The 22,143-nt window shown below is 36.4% G+C and overlaps 1 protein-coding gene across 1 annotated transcript; it reads right to left on the minus strand.

The window, feature by feature from the left end:
• Nucleotides 1-7,634: 7,634 nt before the first annotated feature.
• On the minus strand, nucleotides 7,635-21,632 carry LOC144962881 (uncharacterized). Its single transcript, XM_078896248.1, has 11 exons — nucleotides 21,408-21,632; nucleotides 19,249-19,378; nucleotides 18,028-18,109; nucleotides 16,570-16,623; nucleotides 15,737-15,782; nucleotides 12,245-12,427; nucleotides 12,197-12,214; nucleotides 11,190-11,312; nucleotides 10,065-10,103; nucleotides 9,142-9,240; nucleotides 7,635-8,028 (listed from the first exon to the last, which is right to left on the minus strand). Exons 1-11 carry the CDS (start codon nucleotides 21,411-21,413, stop codon nucleotides 7,885-7,887), a joined length of 924 nt encoding a protein of 307 aa, XP_078752374.1. The 5' UTR covers nucleotides 21,414-21,632; the 3' UTR covers nucleotides 7,635-7,884.
• Between the last annotated feature and the right edge of the window lie 511 nt (nucleotides 21,633-22,143).

The raw sequence follows: 22,143 nt of genomic DNA on the forward strand, positions 1-22,143 counted from the left end.
TATTGGGGAATTTGTACTTATATACTTTTATACCTTTTATACTGCCTAAGACTTGTGATTTTTAAATTCTAACGACAATGTTCAAGTTCTGAGACGGTTGTGCTAAAAAAGAATATCAACTTCATTCAAGTGAGTATGTGTTGAATTTCCTGTATAGTTAAAGGAAAAGACGCCTCATTCGCCATGTGCAAAATGTGTCATTCGGTTTAGTGTATGTATGTGACGTGACGATGTCAAGGGCATGTTAATCTAAGAAACATTTGATTATGCAAGCTTCAACTAGTGGCAACAATTACATCCTTCTTTTCTTCAAATTCCAAATCAACGCCGTGGATGAAGCAGTGATTAGGCAGAGACTTTATTTACTTCTTTTTATTGGAGCACAACATTCCTTTAGCACCTCTGACCATGCTTCTAGCTTTTCAAGCAATTTTTTGGTAGATAGTGTAAACCTGAAGAGATTATTAAAAGATCAGCAGTAGAACCTCACAAAGACAACGGCAATGTTAAATGATTGGCTATGGATGCAAGACTTCTCTGATTGAGAAGTGCAAGACCTCTCCCTTTATATGCCACTGAGGGTAATGATAAAACAACAAACTCTACCCTTTGATTGTTGTTTCTGCTGATGAGTCAGTCAAAAAATGTAATCTCCCTGATTTTTATCGAATCTCCCTGATTTTTGTTCCAAATCTCCCTCTTAATTGAATTACTGGGTTGGCAGCTATGCACTGGTAGTTTTAAAGTTGTCTAAAAGAAGTTTTATCTTTTTGTTTTTTTGTTGTTTTCATGTAGAAAATGGCATTTGATTATATTTTTGGCAGACATGCATCGGTTCGTCAACTCCTCCTCCGAGGATTCTAACTTCAAAGACTTTTTGAACATGTTTTTTAATCCAATAGACGCCTGACTATTCCTGATCGTCTAGTTACCACTTTACTATTGAGTTTATGGTAATTCAGTCAACAATGTCGTTTAGATTTATCAGGAATCCCTTCATCCATTTTCTTCTGAACATTGTTCACAAATGTCATCCCTCATTACATTTGTTGTCAATTTATTAAAGATTGAATGAGATTGTTAAGTTAAGAGCACCAACCAGGTCATGTTACACAAACGTAATTGAAATTGAATGTGTCGCACAAATCATCAAATATTGTCCTATACCTTATTGTTGTCTGTCAATCATATATATGTACTTGTGCGTTTAACAATCAACAATCTTGATCTCTTGGGTCTATGTGACCCTGAATATGTCAATGAAATGATGTTAAATATGCACTAATCCAGCATTGACCTAGTCGTTAATAATCGGAGACCTTGATGGGGTGTACTGTAAGGTCAATGTTAATCTCAGTACCTTTTACATTGATACTTTTGGGTGGGGTTCCTGACCTCCCATAGTGGGCAGGGGGGTACATACTGTCTCTTCTATTCCCTTATATCTGTTTTCCAACATGCTTTCTGTCGTTGTCTTGGAATGAGATTACTTGGTTTTGTCCTGGCCCTGGCTAGAGTCATAGCTGGGAGGGAAACAGTCAAATGCATAGTTGTTTTGGGAGATGATATTTTTTCCTTGTAAATCATCTCTCTGTTGTTATGCATTATTATATTTGTTATTTTGAATGTTTAATGTAAGCATTTGAGTGTATTCCTCTTTGCTGGATTTTGTGCTTGTGTCCGGATGAGACTTATAGGTGATCTCAAACTAAGTACATTGGTGGTATGCTCTTGGAATCTACATCTGATCCCTATTTGTTCCTGGTTCCCCGACGTCTTACTTTTTCTTGGGTGCTTTAATTGTAATTCTAGAGCTTTTTACTGTCCCATTTTCTTCCTTTTTACTGGCGCTGATATAACCTAAATGTGTTGCAAGTGCCATAAAACCCTTAAAAACATTAAAACAACATTTATACTTTTCATGTTGTTCTCTGGAGTGAAAGTTGAATTTGTTTTACCATCGAAAATCCTTCTCACCGTCGATAGTTTGACTCCAATAGTACTCAATCACCATGGATTGAATAACTGGAGTTTAAAAATATATAACGTTTTTGTTAACCAGGTTTACATATTATTTTATAATTTTTAAACGTGTGTGTCAACCGAAATGTTCCACTGTTTGAGCTACCAGTAGGTACCAGTTCCCATCTGCCAAAAACACATTTTTGGCCAAAAAACTTTTACTTGAAATATCAATTAATTAAATGACTTCCAATTTTTTTAAAAGCCTCAGGCTCAGGTTTGATTTTTTTTCTTTTGCTTGAAAGATGAAGGTTATCTTAACAATCAACCGGGGGCCTGAATAGCTCAGTTGGTAGAGCTCTCATTTCATACACAAAGTGGACCAAGATCCATCCTGGGTGAAATTGAGATTTTTTTCTGAAAAAGAAACGAAAGTGCCTGAGGTGGGACTCCAACCCAGGACCTTCCTGATCACAGTGCAATGCCTTAATCACTCAGCCACTTCATCCCCCTCTACTCCTTATGGTGGAGAACAAATAGAAAACTGTTAAAAACTAAACTTTTGTGTAGAGTATATTTAATGTGCTTTAGATTGTTATTATGTATCTTATTAAATGTTGTATTATCATATCAATGTGGGTTTTTGACTCGTCAGTTTTATACAATAATATAATGTGTACTAGATATTGTGATATGTTGATGTGTGGCTATGTGGTCTTGTGGTATAATGCTCGCTTTCAGATTTAAACATCCTGGGTTCGAGCCTTGCTCAGTGCATAGTTGATCCTTGAAAAAGGCTTTTTACTGAAATTCTCTCACCATACTTGGGTGTATAATAATTACCTGGTTGTTAACAGTGTTGTCTCTTTCGGAAAAAAATGTAAGATCGCCTAACAGGCATCCTGCCTCGTTCTACATGTTACATTTTGCTGTTTGTCGGGGACCCTTTGTAAAAGTGCTTTGAGCACATTTAGTGGATATTGCGCTACATAAAAGCTCATAGTTTTTTATTAATATTTTTGTTTAACGTTCCAGCGAGAAATTTGATTGGAACCAGGTGCTATATAAATTCATTATATTATTATAAATATAATTTCTCATACTGCAAAAAACTAAAAGATAATATTTCTTATCATCTTGATTCTAATTTCACATTTCTGGATCCTATTCATCCTGATTTAATACCGTTTTGAGAAGGTGGGTCACAAATAGTCATGGATTGTGTTCACTTGTCAATGATTTAAATGTATGTTATTTTCCATTATTTGTCTGTTTTACTTGCATGAAGTCAATTATATTCTGTTCATCATCACTAATCATGAATTCTACATTTATAATAAAATGCTTGCATGAAGTTCCATTATATTCTTTAACTTTAAATCATCACTAATCATTATGAATTCTACATTTATAATAAAATGCAATGGAAGAAATTTACGTTGTTTTCCTTAAGTGTATTTTATAAATTGTTGTCTTAGATATTACAGCATTGAAAGGTAGTATTGGGGTGGGAGAACTTGTCTTACCATGAGGGCTGGGAAGATTACTGACAGTTTCTACGATTCTCTCCCACTTTTATCTTTTTTCCTTTTCCCAGTAAAATTTGTGTCGCTTGCGATCAATTCTGGTCATATAGCACCAGTGAAAAGGAAGAAAATTGGACAGTCAATAAATTCTAGATTTACAATTAAAAGCGTCAATAAAAGGGAAGACATAGGAGAATGGTTAAAATAGGTATCGATTACTGAACAGGCAGACAACAGAGATTTAGAGTGGTCATTTATTACACCATGTTCAGTAACGCCATTAATGATACAACAACAAACTACAGGAAGGAAGTTACATAATAACAAACAAGGGCTCTCACTCTTCCAGACAAGGCAATAATACATGGGACATAACTCGTGTCATTACAACACCCATGACAACAATCAAACAGTTATTTCCCATTCATAACACAAGGGAACAGATGTAGATTCCAAGCGCATGCTATCAGTACCAGTGTACATACTTAGTTTGAGATCACCTAAAAGTTTCATACACACGCAATCACAGGATCCAATGAAAAGAAACATACTTAAATGTTTATAAAATACGCTCAAAACAAAAACTAGCAATACACAACTGAAAAGAAATACCATCTCCCAAAACTGTAACCACACATTTGACTTTTTTCCCTCCCAGCCAGGCTCAGAACAAAACCAAGTAATTTCATTCCAAGTCAAAGGCAGAAAGCAGCCTGAAAAAAGAGACACAGGGGGATAAAAGAAACAGCAAGCGTGACCTACTCGCCCACTATGGCATGGGAGGTCAACAAAATGCCCCATCCATGTCCCTGTTCTAGAATGAGAGTCTTAATTCGTAAGTGAAATCGTCATAAGGATGTGGCCAGACCGACCAATCTTTTCAATACAGAAACAAAATCGGGGTAAAATCTGGGACTGAAATGTGATATGATAGATTTGCTGAAATAATAAAAACATTGAAAAATCGGGAAAATAACATAAATTTAGGAAGAACGGAATGAGAATAAAAAACAGGAATCTTTTTTATTATATATAGTAATAGTAGCCCCCCTTTTATGGGGCTCAGCGGAATGGTCTTTGTTTGTTTGTTTGTTTTTAAGGGCTTTAAGGCGCTTGCAACACATTAAGGTCATATCAGTGACAGTAAAAAGGAAGAAAATGGGATAGTAAAAAGTTCTAGAATTACAATTAAAGCAGCCAAGCAAAACAAAGGGGAATGGGTTCAAATAGGAAACAGATGTAGATTCGAAGAGCACACTGTCAAAGTACTTAGTTTTTATTTATACACTTATAGTTAGGCCCTTGAACAAATTTCCTGATAGAATCAAGGGAATTGACAGCTCTGTGAATCCTTCTGTGAGAGATAATGTACCTGGAATAGTCAGTCAGTATATCATCATACACACACAAATAAAAAACATTTCATAATAACAAACACATCAAGTATTTTAAGAAAAATCTATTTTAATGAAGAAATACAAATTTATTTTTTTAAAAATAGAGCTTTTATATAGCGCAGCATCCACTAAACGTGCTAAAAACGCTTTAAAAAGGGTCCCTGACCAACAGATACACGTAACATGTAGAACGATTCTGACAGAGACAACGCTGTTGACGGCCAGGTACTCATTTTACACCTGAATACAGTGAGAGAATGTGAGTAAAAAGTCTTTTCCAAGTCTTCAACTATGCACTGAGTGAGGCTCAAACCCAGGACCTTCCGATCCGAAAGCGTGTGTCAAACCACAAGGCCACATAGCCGCATAATAAATAAAATAAGTTGTATCTACTTTGGCAAGAATTTACCCAGTAACAAAACAGTAGATAGATCTGAACTCGACAAAACACATTTTTCTCTTTTTGGCTTGAAAGCTTTTACTTGACAAATTCATTGATTAATGGCAGACCTGACAACTTGGAATTGGAAAAATTCGTAGTTTTCAGGGGTAGACATTTCAACTACCATTAAAAATGACCAATTTGTGTTTCAATAAATTATATTAATGATTTAAACTGTTTTATATACTAGCTCTGACAACAAAACTTTGTTTTCAAGAAGTTTATTGAACCAAACATCTTTATATAATTGTCAATTAGGACCCAAAAATTTTTAGTTCTAGGAAATGTTCATAGCAGTTGGCAGGTCTGTTATTAATAACCCTCAGATTTCCTTCAGAGTCATTGAGACTCGTGGAGCCAGAGTTTATCCAACTTTCTATAGCGTGAAACTGACAATAACAATTGCTTGCTATCCTTTTGATAGGACACAGCAAGGTACTTTCAGCCAGGTCTAACAGACCCATCTACACAATCATTGCTATCACTGACAGAGATATCAGAAAAAAATAATCTCAACGTTACCTAGGATTGATCTCGGTCCCTTTGCGCAACTGCGAGTTTTCTCAAACCTCATAAATCTCTGAAGTCTCAGGTTTCAGACATTTTTCACAAGCTAGGGGTTATCTGCCAAGAGCTAGAGCTCATATTGCATGAGATGTCGGCACTATATAAGTGGGCAGTAATATTCTTTTTTATTATCTATATCAATCAATATTTGAAGTAAAACTTTTCTTGCCAAAAATGACAACGAAAAAAGGGTTTGGACAGAATATGGCAGGATGGCGATAACAAGTTGATTCAATTCCAAGCTTTGATCCAACATCATTTGACATGTGTGAAAAGTAAGTCTCTCTCTCTCTCTCTCTCTCTCTCTCTCTCTCTCTCTCTCTCTCTCTCTCTCTCTCTCTCTCTCTCTCTCTCTCTCTCTCTAAGATTACAATGGGTTACTCCGACTGAAGAAGTGTAAAAAACGCAGAAACGAGTCGTCTCGGCCACAAAATGTGAGTGAAAATTTGTATTATATATATATATATATATATATATATATATATATATATATATATATATATATATATATATATACAGTAGAATTACTTTAAACCGAAATTTTGGGACCTTCTAAACCATTTCGGTTTAAAGACATTTTGGTTTAAAGCAAGTTCCCGTTTTGCAATGTTTTTCAATGGTAGTAACTTTTTAAGGAATTTGCTCATTTAATGGTATCATGGGTTTCCCGTTAAATGGAGTTGTTGAATAAATGCCGTCTTCGTAACCATTAATTTAAAAATTTTTTTTGTGTGTTTTAAAAATAATTTTGGGGGTTTTTGTTTTCAATTCAAAATTGTTGAAAGAGTTGAGTTCGGGATGCCGTGTTTTTTACATATCTCTGTCTTGATCAACTTTTTTTTCATCGACTTCGCATAGTATTTTAATTTTAAACTCCAACGTGTAAGCACAGTGCTTTCTTTTAGACATCTTTTAGTAAAATGCAAAGCTAAAATAAGATCGAAAGTTCTTGTGCGATAATTGATAATGAATGACGCGCAGCTACTCAGAGGTGAAGTGAAATGGAAATGAAAAGGCGTGTCAATACTAAGCTGTCTACTAGGCATTCTCTTTTGTTGAAAAGCCATTAGGTTCAAAGGCCTAATTTCACAGAACCCCCCCCCCCCCCTCACACACACACACACACACACACACACTTAAAGTGGAAATGAAATGGCATGTCAATGGTAAGTTGTCTATCCCCCCCCACCCCCCTTCCTTATTCTCGTGTTTAAAATCCAGTCAGTTCCAAAGCATCAACACACGAGCGAGAACATCTCGCTTGCGTATTTCTAGACCCCAACTCCTCCTCTTTCCTCATTTTTCGCCTGCCAGTCACCCGCTGTCTTCCTTTTCCAGTCTGTGCGATTGGGGTGTTGGCCGAGCCCAAGTGCAGTGTTTGCCTACCCCCTTCCCACCCATCACCCTCATCTTATACTTACGCTCTATGTTTAATATCGCCGGGCATTATTAAGTGTGGCCACCTTCCCCAATTTTTGAAGAAAAATTGAGAGAGAATAAAGGAAGGTGGTCTAAAATTGTTTCGGTTTAAAGAAAGTCCTTCTTAGAAGTATTTCGGTTCATCGTAAGAATTAGTACAAAGATAATGAAGAAACTCGTACAATTTATTAAATTCTTTGCGGTTTAAGGTATTTTTCGGTTTAGCTTCTTTCGGTTTAAAGTAATTTTACTGTATATATATATATATATATATATATATATATATATATATATATATATATATATATATATGTGTGTGTGTATTTGCATTTATTTATACAAACAAAGACCATTTAGAGCATAATATACACTAATTATATTAATAAAATAAATAACAAAATCTTTAAAATTGAGATTCAGCGTTTTACAGAGCAATATGATATCAAAGTTATATTCCCCCTCTCATTGTGTATCCAGAAACAGGAGTCAGTGGCCTGATTTGTCCTGTTTCCTTCATAGGCAGAAGAGTTCTTTAACCAGACGTCCAATACCACACTCTAAAACACGAATCCTATAAGTCAGACCCTGTTGGTTCCAGGGATGTACCACTGATGGCATCAATGAGATCAGAGAGGCTTGGTCGATCTGTCGGGGTCTGACTTGGGTAGGCCATGGTCACAACGCCAGTGCCATCCACTATGAAATCTCCACCCATCTTAATTGAAAGACGCAAAGAGGGGTGTGGGATGATAGAAGATAAAATAATTATATTACCAATCAATTAACTCACCCCCTACCCCCAAAGCGGGATAGAGGATGATAGAAGATAAAATAATTATATTACCAATCAATTAACCCCCCCCCCCCCCCCATCACCATAGAGGGGAAGAGAGGGAAATGACAGAGACAAGTATAGATTGGAAAGCACAAGCCATCATTAATTAATAATGAAATTGTACCTAGAAGAGAGCAGCGTTTGTTTTCAGTATGATACCATTGACTGATGAGAGAAAAGAGTACAAGAGAAAACAAGATGCTTATTTGACACTAAAAAACTTGGAGCTTTTATTTAACGCAATATCCACTAAACATGCTCAAAGCGCTTTACAAGGAGTCGCTGTCCAACAGCAACATTTAACATGTAGGACGTGACATGATGCCTGGTAGGCGATTATTACATTTTTTTTCAGACAGAGACAACACTGGTAATGGCCAGCTACTCATTTTACACCAGAGTATGGTGAGAGAATGGGAGTAAAGAACCTTTCCAAGGACTCAACTATGCGCCGAGCATGGCTCGAACCCAGAACCTTCCGATCCGAAAACGAGTGTCATACCACAAGACCACATAGTCGCACACTACTAATGCTAAGTCGCTTTCAACAAAAACCTCTGTTATAACATAAACGAGGTGCGTGCACTGCATCAGTTGCAGCTGATTGTTCAAATAGATTTTGTGCTGTAAAGGATAATTCCTACGGTAATCAAATTAGAACATAACTTTTCCAATTACATTACCTCCCATTAAAGGTTTCTTTAAAGCCAGAGAAAACAAAAACATTTCTCAAGAATAGGCTAAACCACCAAATAAAGAAATTAAGGATCAGGCACTCGTGTAAGATAAACATCTGATCAAGTGTGTATGAAAGGTGTCAGACAAAGCAAGAAAGTAAAATGCAGACCTTCTGGCCTGTAATCAGAAGGTCTGAGGTTCGATCCCCAGTGGAGATAGACTTATTTTTTGGGATTTTTTTTTCCTGTATTTTTCTCTTTCTTTGTCTGGCACCTTTCATACACACTTGTTCCAATCTTTTGTTAAAGCACCTACCTGAATGGGATCATCGGTGATGTGTTCATATGGTTTCGGTAACGTCCGACCAGTTAACATGAGTTCACCATAGAAAGCCATATAACCAAAATTCCACACCTGTAAAAAAAGATTTAAAAAATGAAATAAATAATAAACAACACACAAAGAATTAGATTTACAATGTTTGCAAATTCAAAAAAAATGAACGGAAAAAGAAAAATTAACTTGAACATTTATTTAGTGTAATATCCACTTAATGTGCTCAAAATGTTTTACAGTGGGTCCCAAGCCAACAGCAACACTTAACATGTAGGATGAGACATGATGTTCGTTAGGCGATATTACAATTCTTTCAGACATATACAATGCTGTTAATGTCCAGGTACTCATTATATTTACACTTGAATATGGTGAGTGTGAGACAGCCTTTTCAAACGACTCAACTATGCGCCGTTCAGATCGAGGTTTCTAAACCTGCTGTGTTCACGCAAGATTCAGGAAGAGTGTTCCAGTCTTTGATAATGCGGGGTGAAAATAAATATTTAAAGATGTTTGAGTTTGTAGATTGGTGTTTTAGTGTTTTTGAGTGGGTTTTTCTTTGAATGCGCGAATTTTTTATGTCTGGTTGTTCTGGTAAGATGGACGTAGTAATTTTGAACATAAGAGCCAGTCGTTGTTCTTTCCATCTGTCTTGTAAGGGAGACCATCCAAGCTGTGTGATCATTTCTGTTACGCTGCTATGAGGGCTGTAGTCATTTAAGACAAATATTGCAGCGCGGCGCTTAAATCTGCATAAAACTGCCAACCTAACTGTTTTTCACTTTTTACCGAGAGAGCAGTCGCAATCATTCTACATGTTAGGTTTGATTAACTGTTTTAAAATGTAACAGTGCAGATATTGTAAGAAGTTATTTATTTCCATCATCTGTGAACAAACTTACCTTGGCCACAGACCGATACAATCCAAAGGCATTGTAAATCTGAATGAAAGACAATTTGGAAAAGAGAAAGGAGACAATTGTCATGACTGAATATTTGAAGAGATTGTGTTTACATAATGATCTTCTTAACCTCATCCCTTTCTTTTCTTCTTCTCTTCCTCCTCCTCATATTCTTCTTCTTCTTTTTCTTCCTCCTCTTGCTCCTTTTCTTATCCCCCTGCCCCTCCCCCTTCTTCATATAAATTGACTGAATCCATAAGACTGAGCATTACTGTCTCTGTTGCACCCCCCCCCCCCCCCCTAAAAAAAACACCAAAAACAAAACTAAAAAAAACCACTTATTGCAGCTTCTTGATACCGTAAGTCTGAATCTTTGAAGGTTTCTCAACATTGCTCAAAAGCTCAACAAGTCGGTTGTTCCATAAGCCAAACATATTTGAAAAAAACGAGTAAGTAATATCACCATAACCAGTGCTGTTTACTTAGTGCAAAGCTGCCAAGCAGTACATTTGTATTCTATCACCTAATCCAACCCCGCCCCCCCATTTAAGGTTTTTACACCCGAGTATGGCAGAAAATGTAGGTAAAAAGCCTTTCCCAGGGACTCAACGTTATGCTGTAATCGCCACCTACAGGTCTTTTAAAAAAAGAAATGCTACTTTTCCCCCTCTCCTCTCAAAGAGTGTATATAAAAGCATAACATATGTAAACAGAAATAAAAATGTTAAAAATTCTCCCAAAGCCCCTCCCTCACAGCGCTATGTATGTTTAAAAAATCAATTTCCCTCATTTTGTAGAAAAAAGAAATTGGGATATTTCTATCCACTGAACAAAGGGGCAGCGTGGCTCAGAGGTACGATCTTTGCTTCGTACCCGAAAGGTACAGAGTTCGATCACCCAACCGCTGTGCTGTGTGGCCTTGAGCAAGTCACCTCGCCCTCGCTCAATTTGCGGTGCAGCATTGAGGCTTACGACGGGGTTATTCCAGTCTTCCCTTGGAATAGACTCTAGAGACAAATTTCTCCAATGGGATGAATAAAAGGAATTTTATTCATTTATTTTTTTTATAGTGGGAATATGGAAAGCAAAGGTCTTTTTGCGATGACCAAAAAGAATTTTAATTACCTTCCGATCTCTATCGATGACCATATCAAAAGGACATTGCGCATCTTTCTTCCATTGTTTAGCACCCTCCATGACTCCAAATGACACAATCACTACCTTCACAAATCTGTCATCAAACTTTCTCTAAAACAAAAACAAAACAGTAGCCAGTCATTTTCACACCCACTTCATGTCAACAGATAGTTGTGTTAGGCTGTTCTTGGAATTAGGCCAATCATTTGGAAAAATCTCATGGCCCTCAATAAGTCAGTAAAGCTGAGCTTCCTTTAAGTACAAAATATTTAATAATAACATAAATAATATTCTAATACTAATTAATAATAAAATAATAAAACGGTATCATATTGGGCTGAATCGGAGCCATAAAAATGCATTTAGAATTTTTCTATGATAAGAAATACGAGGTTTGACCTTTTTGTGGTCTAAAATTTTGTATTTATTCTCCACCATAATGAATAGTAATTAAACCCAAAAGTCTTATCTTTATCTTTAGCCATACATTAAGAAGAGGATAGAGAGAGAGAGAGAGAGAGAGAGAGAGAGAGAGAGAGAGAGAGAGAGAGAGAGAGAGAGAGATAAGAGAGAGAGAGAAAGATAGGAGAGAGAGAGAAAGATAGGGAGAGAGAGAGAGAGAGAGAAGAGGAGAAGAGAGGGAGAGAATAGAGACAGAATAGAGAAGAAGAGGAGAGAGAGACGAGACAGACAGAAATAAGAGAGAGATAGATAGAGAGAGATAGAGAGAGGAGAGAGAAGAAGGAGAGAGAGAGAGAGAAAGAGAGAGAGGAGAGAGAGAGGAGAGAGAGAGAGAGAGGAGAGAGAGAGAGAGAGAGAGAGAGAGAGACAGACAGACAGAGTAGAGAGAGAGAGAGAGAGAAAGAAGAGTAGAGAGAGAGAGAGAGAGAGAGAGAGAGAGAGAGAGAGAGACAGAGAGAGAGAGAGAGAGAGAGAGAGAGAGAGAGACAGAGAGAGACAGACAGACAGAAGTTTTTAAAGTCCTGTGTTCAAACCTTATTGAGAGCCAAACTCTGGACATGATCTCGTCACGGAAGTCAGGCAAAGTGGCGCAGCAACACCAGCAGCATGGCATTACCTCCACCCATGGACCCCAAGGTCGTTGACTTCCCAGATGACACGTCTACCACAAGGGTGTCCAGAGGGCCCCTGTCCCCCACCCCTATGGATTTTTCACCCGTCGTCAAGACAGAATCCAAATTTTCCAGCATGGCCGTCCATTCTTTCTAAATATGGACAAATACTTGAAATACATGAATGTGTCATTGCAGGACATAACCAGTCGGAAGGTGAAAACTTTGGATTTGCATTTTGATATTTTTTAAATTTTCTGAAAGAATATGCTCTCTAGAGTATTTCAATTTTATTTGAAGAAAATCGGGTGATTTTTCATGAAGTTATGGTCAGATGTATGGGAAAGGTTTCCAGTAACTTTCCTCAAATTTCATACTTTTTCAACTTGACCAGCTGTAAAAAATATTTAGAAGTGAAATTAAGCTTTGATATTTCCCGAAGATGTACAAAAAGGGTTGATTTAATAAATTATGACAAGAACTCATTTTTGATGCAAATTGACCTGCTAACTAACACCATTTACATGTATTGTTAATAATTCGTTTCAATCAGTGCTGTACACCACACATTTACAAATATGCTCATGACATAACCCTTTGGAAAAACTGATCTCGATAAGAGGAACTTAAAAAACTATGCCTGAGCTCTAATCTTCCATTTTGCTCTAAGATCTTAGAAAAAGCTTGTTTTGAAACAATTACTGTCTCATCTTAATAATATTGTCTTGAAGAAAAATTTCAGTCTGCTTATAGGCAACATCATTCGACGGAAACCGCACTTGTTAGGGTTGTTAATGATCTCCTCTCTGTTATAGACAATGGTTCATGTTCTTTGCTGAATTTGCTTGACCTATCGTCTGCTTTTGATACTATTGATCACAATCTTCTTCTCAAACGTCTTGAAATTACTTATGGCGTGTCTGGTGCAGCGCTTGATTGGTTTAGGTCATATTTGTTTAATCGTAAACAGATTATTACGGTGGATGAATATAGATCGGAGGAAATCTTTCTTGATTGTGGGGTTCCCCAGGGTTCAGTACTTGGACCCGTTCTTTTTGTTTTGTACGTTGGCCCTCTGTCTAAAATCATCAGAAGTTTTGGTCTGTCTTACCATCAATACGCTGATGATACGCAATTGTACTGCGTTTCCAATATGAGAAATTTACAAGAAGTATCAGCCAATAGTAAAAATTGTATCCAAAGTGTTAAGAAATGGATGAATGAGAACAGACTGAAACTGAATGATGATAAGACGGAGGTGCTGTATGTGGGGAACAGGAAGTGGAAAAGTGAAACAGATTTGAAGTTGGGGGATGCCTCTATTCAAATTGTTGACAAAGTGAAAAACCTTGGCACATTCTTAGACTCTGGACTGTCGATGGAGCATCAGGTTAATAATTTGGTTAGATCTCTCTTTTTCCAACTAAAAAAGATTGCTTCCATTAGACGGTTCATATCTGAGGATGTGACCAAGCACCTGGTTGTGTCCCTCGTACTATCGAAATTGGATTATTGTAATGCTCTGTTGTTTGGCGTTTCGCAATACAATCTGAAACGTCTTCAGATTGTCCAAAACAGCGCTGCCAGACTAGTATTTATGAAGCGTAGGTGCGACTCTGCCGGACCTCTACTTCATGACCTGCATTGGCTGCCTGTTGAGAAAAGAATTAAATTCAAAGCTTGTGTTTTAGTGTATCGTTGTCTTGAAGGTACTGCCCCTTCCTACCTTTCAGAACTAATTGAAAGATATTCAAAACCCCGCCCCTTACGTTCGGCCAGTGATTCCACAAAACTAGTTGTCCCTCGAATTCGGAAAAATGCTGGAATGAGATCCTTTTCTCATTTCGGACCCTCTATTTGGAACGCCTTACCGCAGAGCATTCGTGAAAAAGAATCTTTGTCTATTTTTTAAACGTTCGCTTAAAACATATTTGTTTCGATTTTAGTAGATGGTATGAGAAGCAAGATAGGTTTGGTTTGTGTTGTGTGTTGTATTGTGTGTGTGTGTATGTGTGTGTGTGTGTGCTTGTGTGTGTGAATGAGTATGTTTCAGCCAAAGTAATTTGTAATTTAAGCGCTTAGAGTCTGGTGTCTCGGAGTTATAGCGCTATATAAGTTTTCAGCATTATTATTATTATTATTATTAACTAAACTTGGCAATATCTCAGTTCAAACCCTTTCACCATCCGAATGATTATGTCATTTGCTGTAACAAATCACCCTAACATGAACACATCATTGTTATTATTACTATCATTCCATGACATTCGACCTCTGTAGGGAGACAGAACTCCGATAAGGTATGGTAAGATAAGATGTGTTAAATTTGTCTGATGGAAGTTGTGATTATTTTACCAATTGCAAATGTGAGGCTTGTAGATAAAACTAGTGCGAGTATTATATCATGATGATGATATTGTTGTTGTTGATGCCATTTTGTCGATGACTACGATGTTACTAGTGTGCATCTGTGTGAGTGTGTCTATGTCAATATTGTATTGTTATAAATGTGTAACCAAATGACAAATTGCCACTTTTTTGAGGACAATAAAGACTTATTATTATTATTATTATTATTATTATTATTATTATTATTATTATTGCTTGTTGTTTCTATGGGAAATAAGATATTTCCTCATTATCAAGGAGGTCATATGGGAAATAAGATATTATATTTGTCATATGGAAATAGATTATTTACCATTACAATGGAGGCTATGTGAAATAAGTATGCGATATTATATCAAGGAAGTCATATGGTATAGTTATACCATTTGTCGATATGGGACTAAGATTTACCCAATATCAGAGTCAATGGGAAAAAGATATTATCTATTCAGATCATATGGAATGATATTTACCAATTTAAGACAAATGAGACAAATTACCACATTATCAGAGGATCATATAAATTAAATATTTACTCATTATCAGATTATTAATAGATATTTACTATTATCATGGGTCATATGGGAATAAGATATTTCCTCATTATCAAGGAGGTCATATGGGAAATAAGATATTTACCTCATTATCAAGGAGGTCATATGGGAAATAAGATGTTACCTCATTATCAAGGAGGTCATATGGGAAATAAGATATCACCTCATTATCAAGGAAGTCATATGGGAAATAAGATATTACCTCATTATCAAGGAGGTCATATGGGAAATAAGATATTTACCTCATTATCAAGGAGGTCATATGGGAAATAAGATATTACCTCATTATCAAGGAGGTCATATGGGAAATAAGATATTTACCTCATTATCAAGGAGGTCATATGGGAAATACGATATTACCTCATTATCAAGGAGGTCATATGGGAAATAAGATATTTACCTCATTATCAAGGAGGTCATATGGGAAATAAGATATTTACCTCATTATCAAGGAGGTCATATGGGATATAAGATATTTACCTCATTATCAAGGAGGTCATATGGGATATAAGATATTTACCTCATTATCAAGGAGGTCATCATAACCTTCACGCACCTTTGAATTGCTGAAAGGAAATAAATTAAATGAATGCCATTCTTTCAGCAGGTCACACCATAATTTTAGAATTGATTTCTATTGCGTAGAATAAAACATTTCACATAAAGATAATATTTATAAGATGTCCTTTGCAACTGGAAATTATTTGTTTCCGTGACTTAAAATGGAACATAACAACTGCTTGCTATCCTACTACAAACTGCTTTTCACCAGATCTAAACAAACCTGGTTAATCAATCACTAGTTGGTGGAAAGAGGGGTCTAAAAAAACCCTCAAGTGTAGCTGAGACCAACACCAGTCCCACTGCTTGTAAGATGAGTGAAAACTGATCGACTATTCAGCTTTGTGGTCTTGTGGTATGACACTTGCTTTCGGATCGGAAGGTCCTGGGTTCGAGCGTTGCTCAGCGCATGGTTGAGTCCTTGGAAATCAATCTTTACTCACATTCTCTCACCGTACTCAGGTGCCTAACAGGTGTCATGTCTCATTCTATATGTTACTTGTTGCTGTTGGTCAGGCACCCTTTGTAAAGTGCTTTGAGCATGTTAGTGGATATTGCGCTATATAAAAAAGCTCAATTTTTTTAATATACTGGTGCTCCTATCTGTGGATATAACTCATAGTAGATCAATTGGATTTTATATAAGTAAATTCTAAAATTCTTAGACAACAAGAATATTCAACTTTCAGACAAATTTCAGTGTAATGTAAAATCGAAAGACACTCTCCCCATTCTCATCTCCTAATGTCACATACTGACCCAATGTTAATGTTCAACATCCATTTTCCTTACCAAAAACAATGTGACATCATGTGTTCGAAATCCGATAGGTTTTTCACATGAACCCTGAAAAGAAATATTCAAAGATTAACTATATTAATGAACATATCTAAAATCCTAAATTGAGTTTGAGTCAGAGTTAGGTGAGATGATGAGCAAAATCCATTTGCCATTGCTTTGTACACATAGGGGGCAGCGTGGCTCAGTGGTACGGTCTTTGCTTTGTACCTAAAAGGTACCGAGTTTGACTACCCACCTCGTTAAGTGGCCTCAAGCAAGTCACCTTTCCCTAGCTCACTTACATTTTGCAGTGCTGCACTGCGGCTGACACCTGGGTTATTCCAGTCTTCCCTGGAATAGACCCTAAAGACAAATTCCCCCTTGGGGATGAATAAAGGGAATTTTTTTTAGTTTTTTACTTATTGTTTTAAATTTATCACATATAGTATCCATGGAAAGTCACTATAGGAGGATAGCATTGCTCAACGGTATGGTTTTTGGTTTAATACCTTGAACAAGTCACCTCACCCAAGCTCACTTTGTAGCGCTACAGTGGGTTATTCCAGTTTTTTCTTGTAACATACCCTAAAGACAAATTTTCCTTTGCCGTTGAATAAAGGAAGTTAAAAGAAAAAAAAATTGAATAAATATTTCCATTATCTCCCCTGATATTTAGCACCACTGCAAATGGGACAGCGGGACCCCGATAGCTCAGTTTGTACAGCACTTGCTTCACATGCAAAGGGACTGAGATTGATCCCGGGTGCAGCCAAGATTTTTTCCTGACCCCCTGTCCACCCAGCAGTGAATGAGTAGCTGAGTCTGTTAAATTTGGTGGAAAGTACTTTGCGATAGACTAGCATCCTATCAAAAGGATAGCAAGCAATTGCTATTGTCCAGTTCACACTATAGAAACAGGGATAAACTCCGGCTCCATGGGCCGAATGGCTCTGAAGGACTAGTCTCTTTCTCTCTCTCTCCTAATGGGTCAGAGGAAAAGGCTATTTTTATGTGCTTCAGTTCAGCACAAATGAACAAGCAGAAAACAATTACTGTTCGTCAGCACTGACCAGCAGGTGCCAGTGCCTGGGAGTCAGTACTGACCAATAGCCATTCCACTTGAAATAGTCCAATAGCCATTCCACTTGAAATAGTCCAAAGGCCAAAACGTCATTTGTCACATTTACTCCTTTTATTTTTCTCTACAGAAAACAATTAACATTGAATTGTACAAGACTAATTTGAATAAGGAAAGAAGGTTAAACTGACTCAAGGCCTCATCCAAATAAAAAGAAAAGTAAAAAAAATTAGAACTATTGATATGATATTATACCAGTATGAAAAAGTAAAAATTAATTAAACATCAGCTTGTTTAAAGAAATGTCAATGTCATAATCATAACCTGTGGTCAGAAAGAATGAAAATATCATGCATTTACATTTCAATGCTCTTTGGTCTCTTGACACTTACATGTGGAATGCATTGCTGTAGATGTCGGCCATTTTGAAACATTTGGAAACTTTGCTGGATATAAAATCTGATGTAGAAAAATCTGCATTAGAAAAAAAAAAAAGATTTAAAAACAGGACTAGATTAACATTACATCACTGTCATCTGCATTTTTTGCCAAATTGGGACCTAAAATTTGCCAAAATTTGCCATAAAAAATCCCAAAATTTGCCAAGAAATTTGCAGAGGAGAACTAAGCTTTGGGTCCTTGTTTGAAGATTTTTTGACGAAACGATCCATGACTGAAGTTGGAAGTGTAAGTGACTCGATTTATTTCACTTGAGAAATGAAATGACTGTGAATAGCGTTGTTACAAAGATTTTAAAGGATCATTATTGGTAGAGAGTATAGCTTCCCTTGGTTTGGGCCCAGGCAAAGCTGCAACATTTCTCAAGTTTCGCACTTTTTTCTTCGTTATTTTGTTTTCGCTGCTTTTTTTCCCCAAAAATTTGCCACGCGATTTGCCAATTTCCCCAAAATTTGCCACAATTTGCCAATGTTGGGAAATTTGCCAAAATTTGCGGATCGCCCTGATATTGCGGCCGCAAAAAATGCAGATGACAGACATCAGTATCTTTTGTAAATAAACTTCGGACACAATTAATGTGACCCTTTTGAAACACTTGCTTGAATGTCAACCTCTTGAAGACCTGAGATGCACATTCCTCCCACCAAATCCAAGCACCAGTAACACACTTTATAGTCACCTGGAACAACTACAAAAGACATCTAACTTCTACGTCATGGCACAAGACCGAAGGGCTAGAGCTCAGGTGGTCGCTGGTTCGGATAAGTAAGTAAGTAAGACCCTTTTGAAAGCATTAATTCTATTCTGTAAATTCATATTTTGCTTTATATTCTAGATGGTTGGAAAAAGCAAATCAAGAGGAATCTATTGGCATATTATAACAATTAACACTTTGATTCACAATTGTATGTTTAGGCTTCAGCAATAAAAATTAAAAGCTGCTAGAAAGTTAACTTTACACACATGTTTTTTTCTGTTTTGTGTTCCCCCCCCCCCCCCCAACAAAAACATTTTTAAAAAACAACCCCCCAAAAAATGAATAAAATAAAATAATAAAATAAATGAGATTGGTGGCTTTTTTGGATTATTATTTCATTTTGAGACAATCAATTCCAGAACATTCTTCAATAAAATGCTCTTTCCCTTTCACATACTTTCCAAATCTGTTTTGGCATGGCTGATGACGTCAGTCTGACCAGCTCGTATGACTTGGATTGCCTTAATGAGTCGTTGTACTTCCACTGACCTATAATAATGGCAGCTACCTCTACTACACATTTTGCTCTGAAGAAAAATGAATAAACAATTCTATAATAAATTAGAACAGCAATATTGCTGCATACCAAATGAGGAGGAAGAGGAAGAGGAAGAAGAAGAAGAAGAAGAAGAAGAAGAAGAAGAAGAAGAAGAAGAAGAAGAAGAAGAAGTAGAAGAAGAAGAAGAGAAGAAGAAGAAGAAGAAGAAGAAGAAGAAGAAGAAGAAGAAGAAAAAGAAGAAGAAGAAGAGGGGGGGGGGGGGGAATGAGGAGGATGAAGGGTGGGATGGAGGAGAGAATTTCATTCATATCTGATTTTAATAAATGGAGCATGCATTTTGGTGCCTTTTGTTTTGGTATAACGAGTGGTGACAACAATTGCTGAGTCATGGTCATCTAGTCCCGGAACTGTTGTGCATTGTTTTACCATGTCTTGCTCATTTGTGAGATAAAGGTCAAGGGTCACTTTTTTCGGGTTGGCTCGAAGTCAATTAGTTGAAGACCGACATCATTGAAAGCATCTAGGAACAATTCATTGAGACACTTTGGATACTGGTTGCCGACGATTTGGTTTCCGGTCCAATCTATATCTATGATTTAAATTTTTTTGAATCTGCATTTGAGTTGATGTATGTGGTTACAGATTTTATCATTTTCCTCGTTTGAACTGTCAGGAGGCCTGTACACAACACCTATGACTGCTATTGGACTGTTGTGTCCACCAATTTTACAAAACACCGATTCGTGGTCTTTGCCTTCTCCAACAAGGGTACTTTTTATTGTTACAATTACACCTCCCCCTTTTGTTTTCCTGTCTTTCCTGTATATTTCATATTGGTCTTGAAAAAGCAGTTTGTATTAAGCACTGCTTTATACAGCCATGTTTCAGTTCCTTATACGATGCCGGGTTAAATCGTTGCTAACATAACTGTAAATTCCTCTTGTTTTCTCATAAAACTTTGGAAATCTATTGGTAGACTATGATAATAATAACAATAATAATAATAATAATAATAATAATAATAATAATAATAATAATAATAATAATAATGATAATAATAATAATGATAATAATAATAATAATAATAATAATAATAATAATAATAATAATAATAATAATAATAATAATAATAATAATAATAATAATAACAATAATAATATATTCATCCAAAAAAAAAATGGAAATTCGTTTACAGAAATGGCATGCATGAATATGTATAAACACAAAAGGCGACAATGTATACAATATATATATATATTATATATATATATATATATATATATATATATATATATATATATATATATGCAAATGCACAAAAATGTAAAAATACACAACCAAGAACCAATAGCAACACTTTATATATTAATATTAATTAGTCCGAACGTGTGTGTGTATATTTATGGGCCTATTAACGGTTTCCGTGCCGGTTGAAATAAAAAGAGACGGGGGGGGGGGGGGGGGGGGGGAACAGAGAGAATGCCAGTTTGAGATTTTCAGTTCTACATTCCAAACACTCGCATTCTATTCAAAGCCATATTTGGTATATTTTTAAAAGAAATGGATTTGGCATCTTGGCATTTCTTCTTGTGCTTAAAAAATCACATAATTGTTCTGTTATTTTTTTGGGTATCCAAATTAACACTACCATTTATTTATTCGAAGTGACTATTCTCATCCCCCTAGTCTTGGATGCTAGTCTTCATAATAGTAGTCCACAATTGTTGTATGTTTAATCCAAAGGTTGTAATGCAGTAATTTGTTAAGTTTCTTGTCACAAGTTGCACAATTAAAAAAAAAATCAATCAAATCCAAATCGCAAAAAGCCGGCGACGTTTTTTTTCGGTAATCCAATCGGCCGGGGGGGGGGGGGGGGGGGGGGGGGATGAGAATAGAGGCAGCCTTATTTATTACGATCCCATTTCTTCTGATTATTTAGCATTTTTTTCATAACCTTTGGTGATTTATCTGGCATTTGGCAAAATGTCTGTGCATATATGAAATTCTTTCCCTGACAAACACGTCTGCCAATTCAATTAATCAAGAGAATTTCTTACCCACATACAGGACTGTGGCGAATGATAGCCAAAGAAAATAATCAAAGACGTAAAGGCAATGTAAATGTGGCAGGTACGGTAAAGAGTAGGAAGTATGAAATTTGTCGCAAACTAAAATTTTTATTTATTTATAATTTGCGAGATATCTATACACCATCATGAGACACACCACAGTTCATTAATTAATTAATGGTTAATTCTTGGTCAATCAAATATAAATCCACTCTTTAACTTTGCGTCTGAGTCGTTGAAAGTGTTGCACCTACCCGCCTCTTACTTCAAAAACAACTCATTTATTTAGCGTTGAATCGTCCATTAAACGGGTTATGTATCGAAATAAGAATAATCCATTGACCTTAAAGTCATATCTGCTATGATCTTAAGTAAGGTAAAATTCTGATTTGTTTTGATTTTGTTAACAGAAAATAAAGAGAGTTGTGCACCTTGACCGTTATGCCTCGTTCATTTCGTATTTCGTATATTTCTGATTCCTGCTAATTAATGTATTAATTCGACATCAAGAAATTGGTTGGTTTTTATAGATAGTATGAAGTTGACGTCACTCGAGTCTTTCTTATTGCTTTTTGCCATCCGCGTTTATGAGCAAATCTCACGAAACTGTATCTTCACGATGTAAGCCATCCCAATATGATACATTTTTGAGGGAATTGGTACCACCTGGCCTTCTGCTGGAAAGGGGGGGGGGGGGGGGGGGGGGTTACGAGGCATTGTGAAG

This window comes from Berghia stephanieae, chromosome 1, assembly GCF_034508935.2.
Source record: "Berghia stephanieae isolate SIO BIC M18660-M18661 chromosome 1, UCSD_Bste_1.3, whole genome shotgun sequence".
NCBI classification, from domain to species: domain Eukaryota; kingdom Metazoa; phylum Mollusca; class Gastropoda; order Nudibranchia; family Aeolidiidae; genus Berghia; species Berghia stephanieae.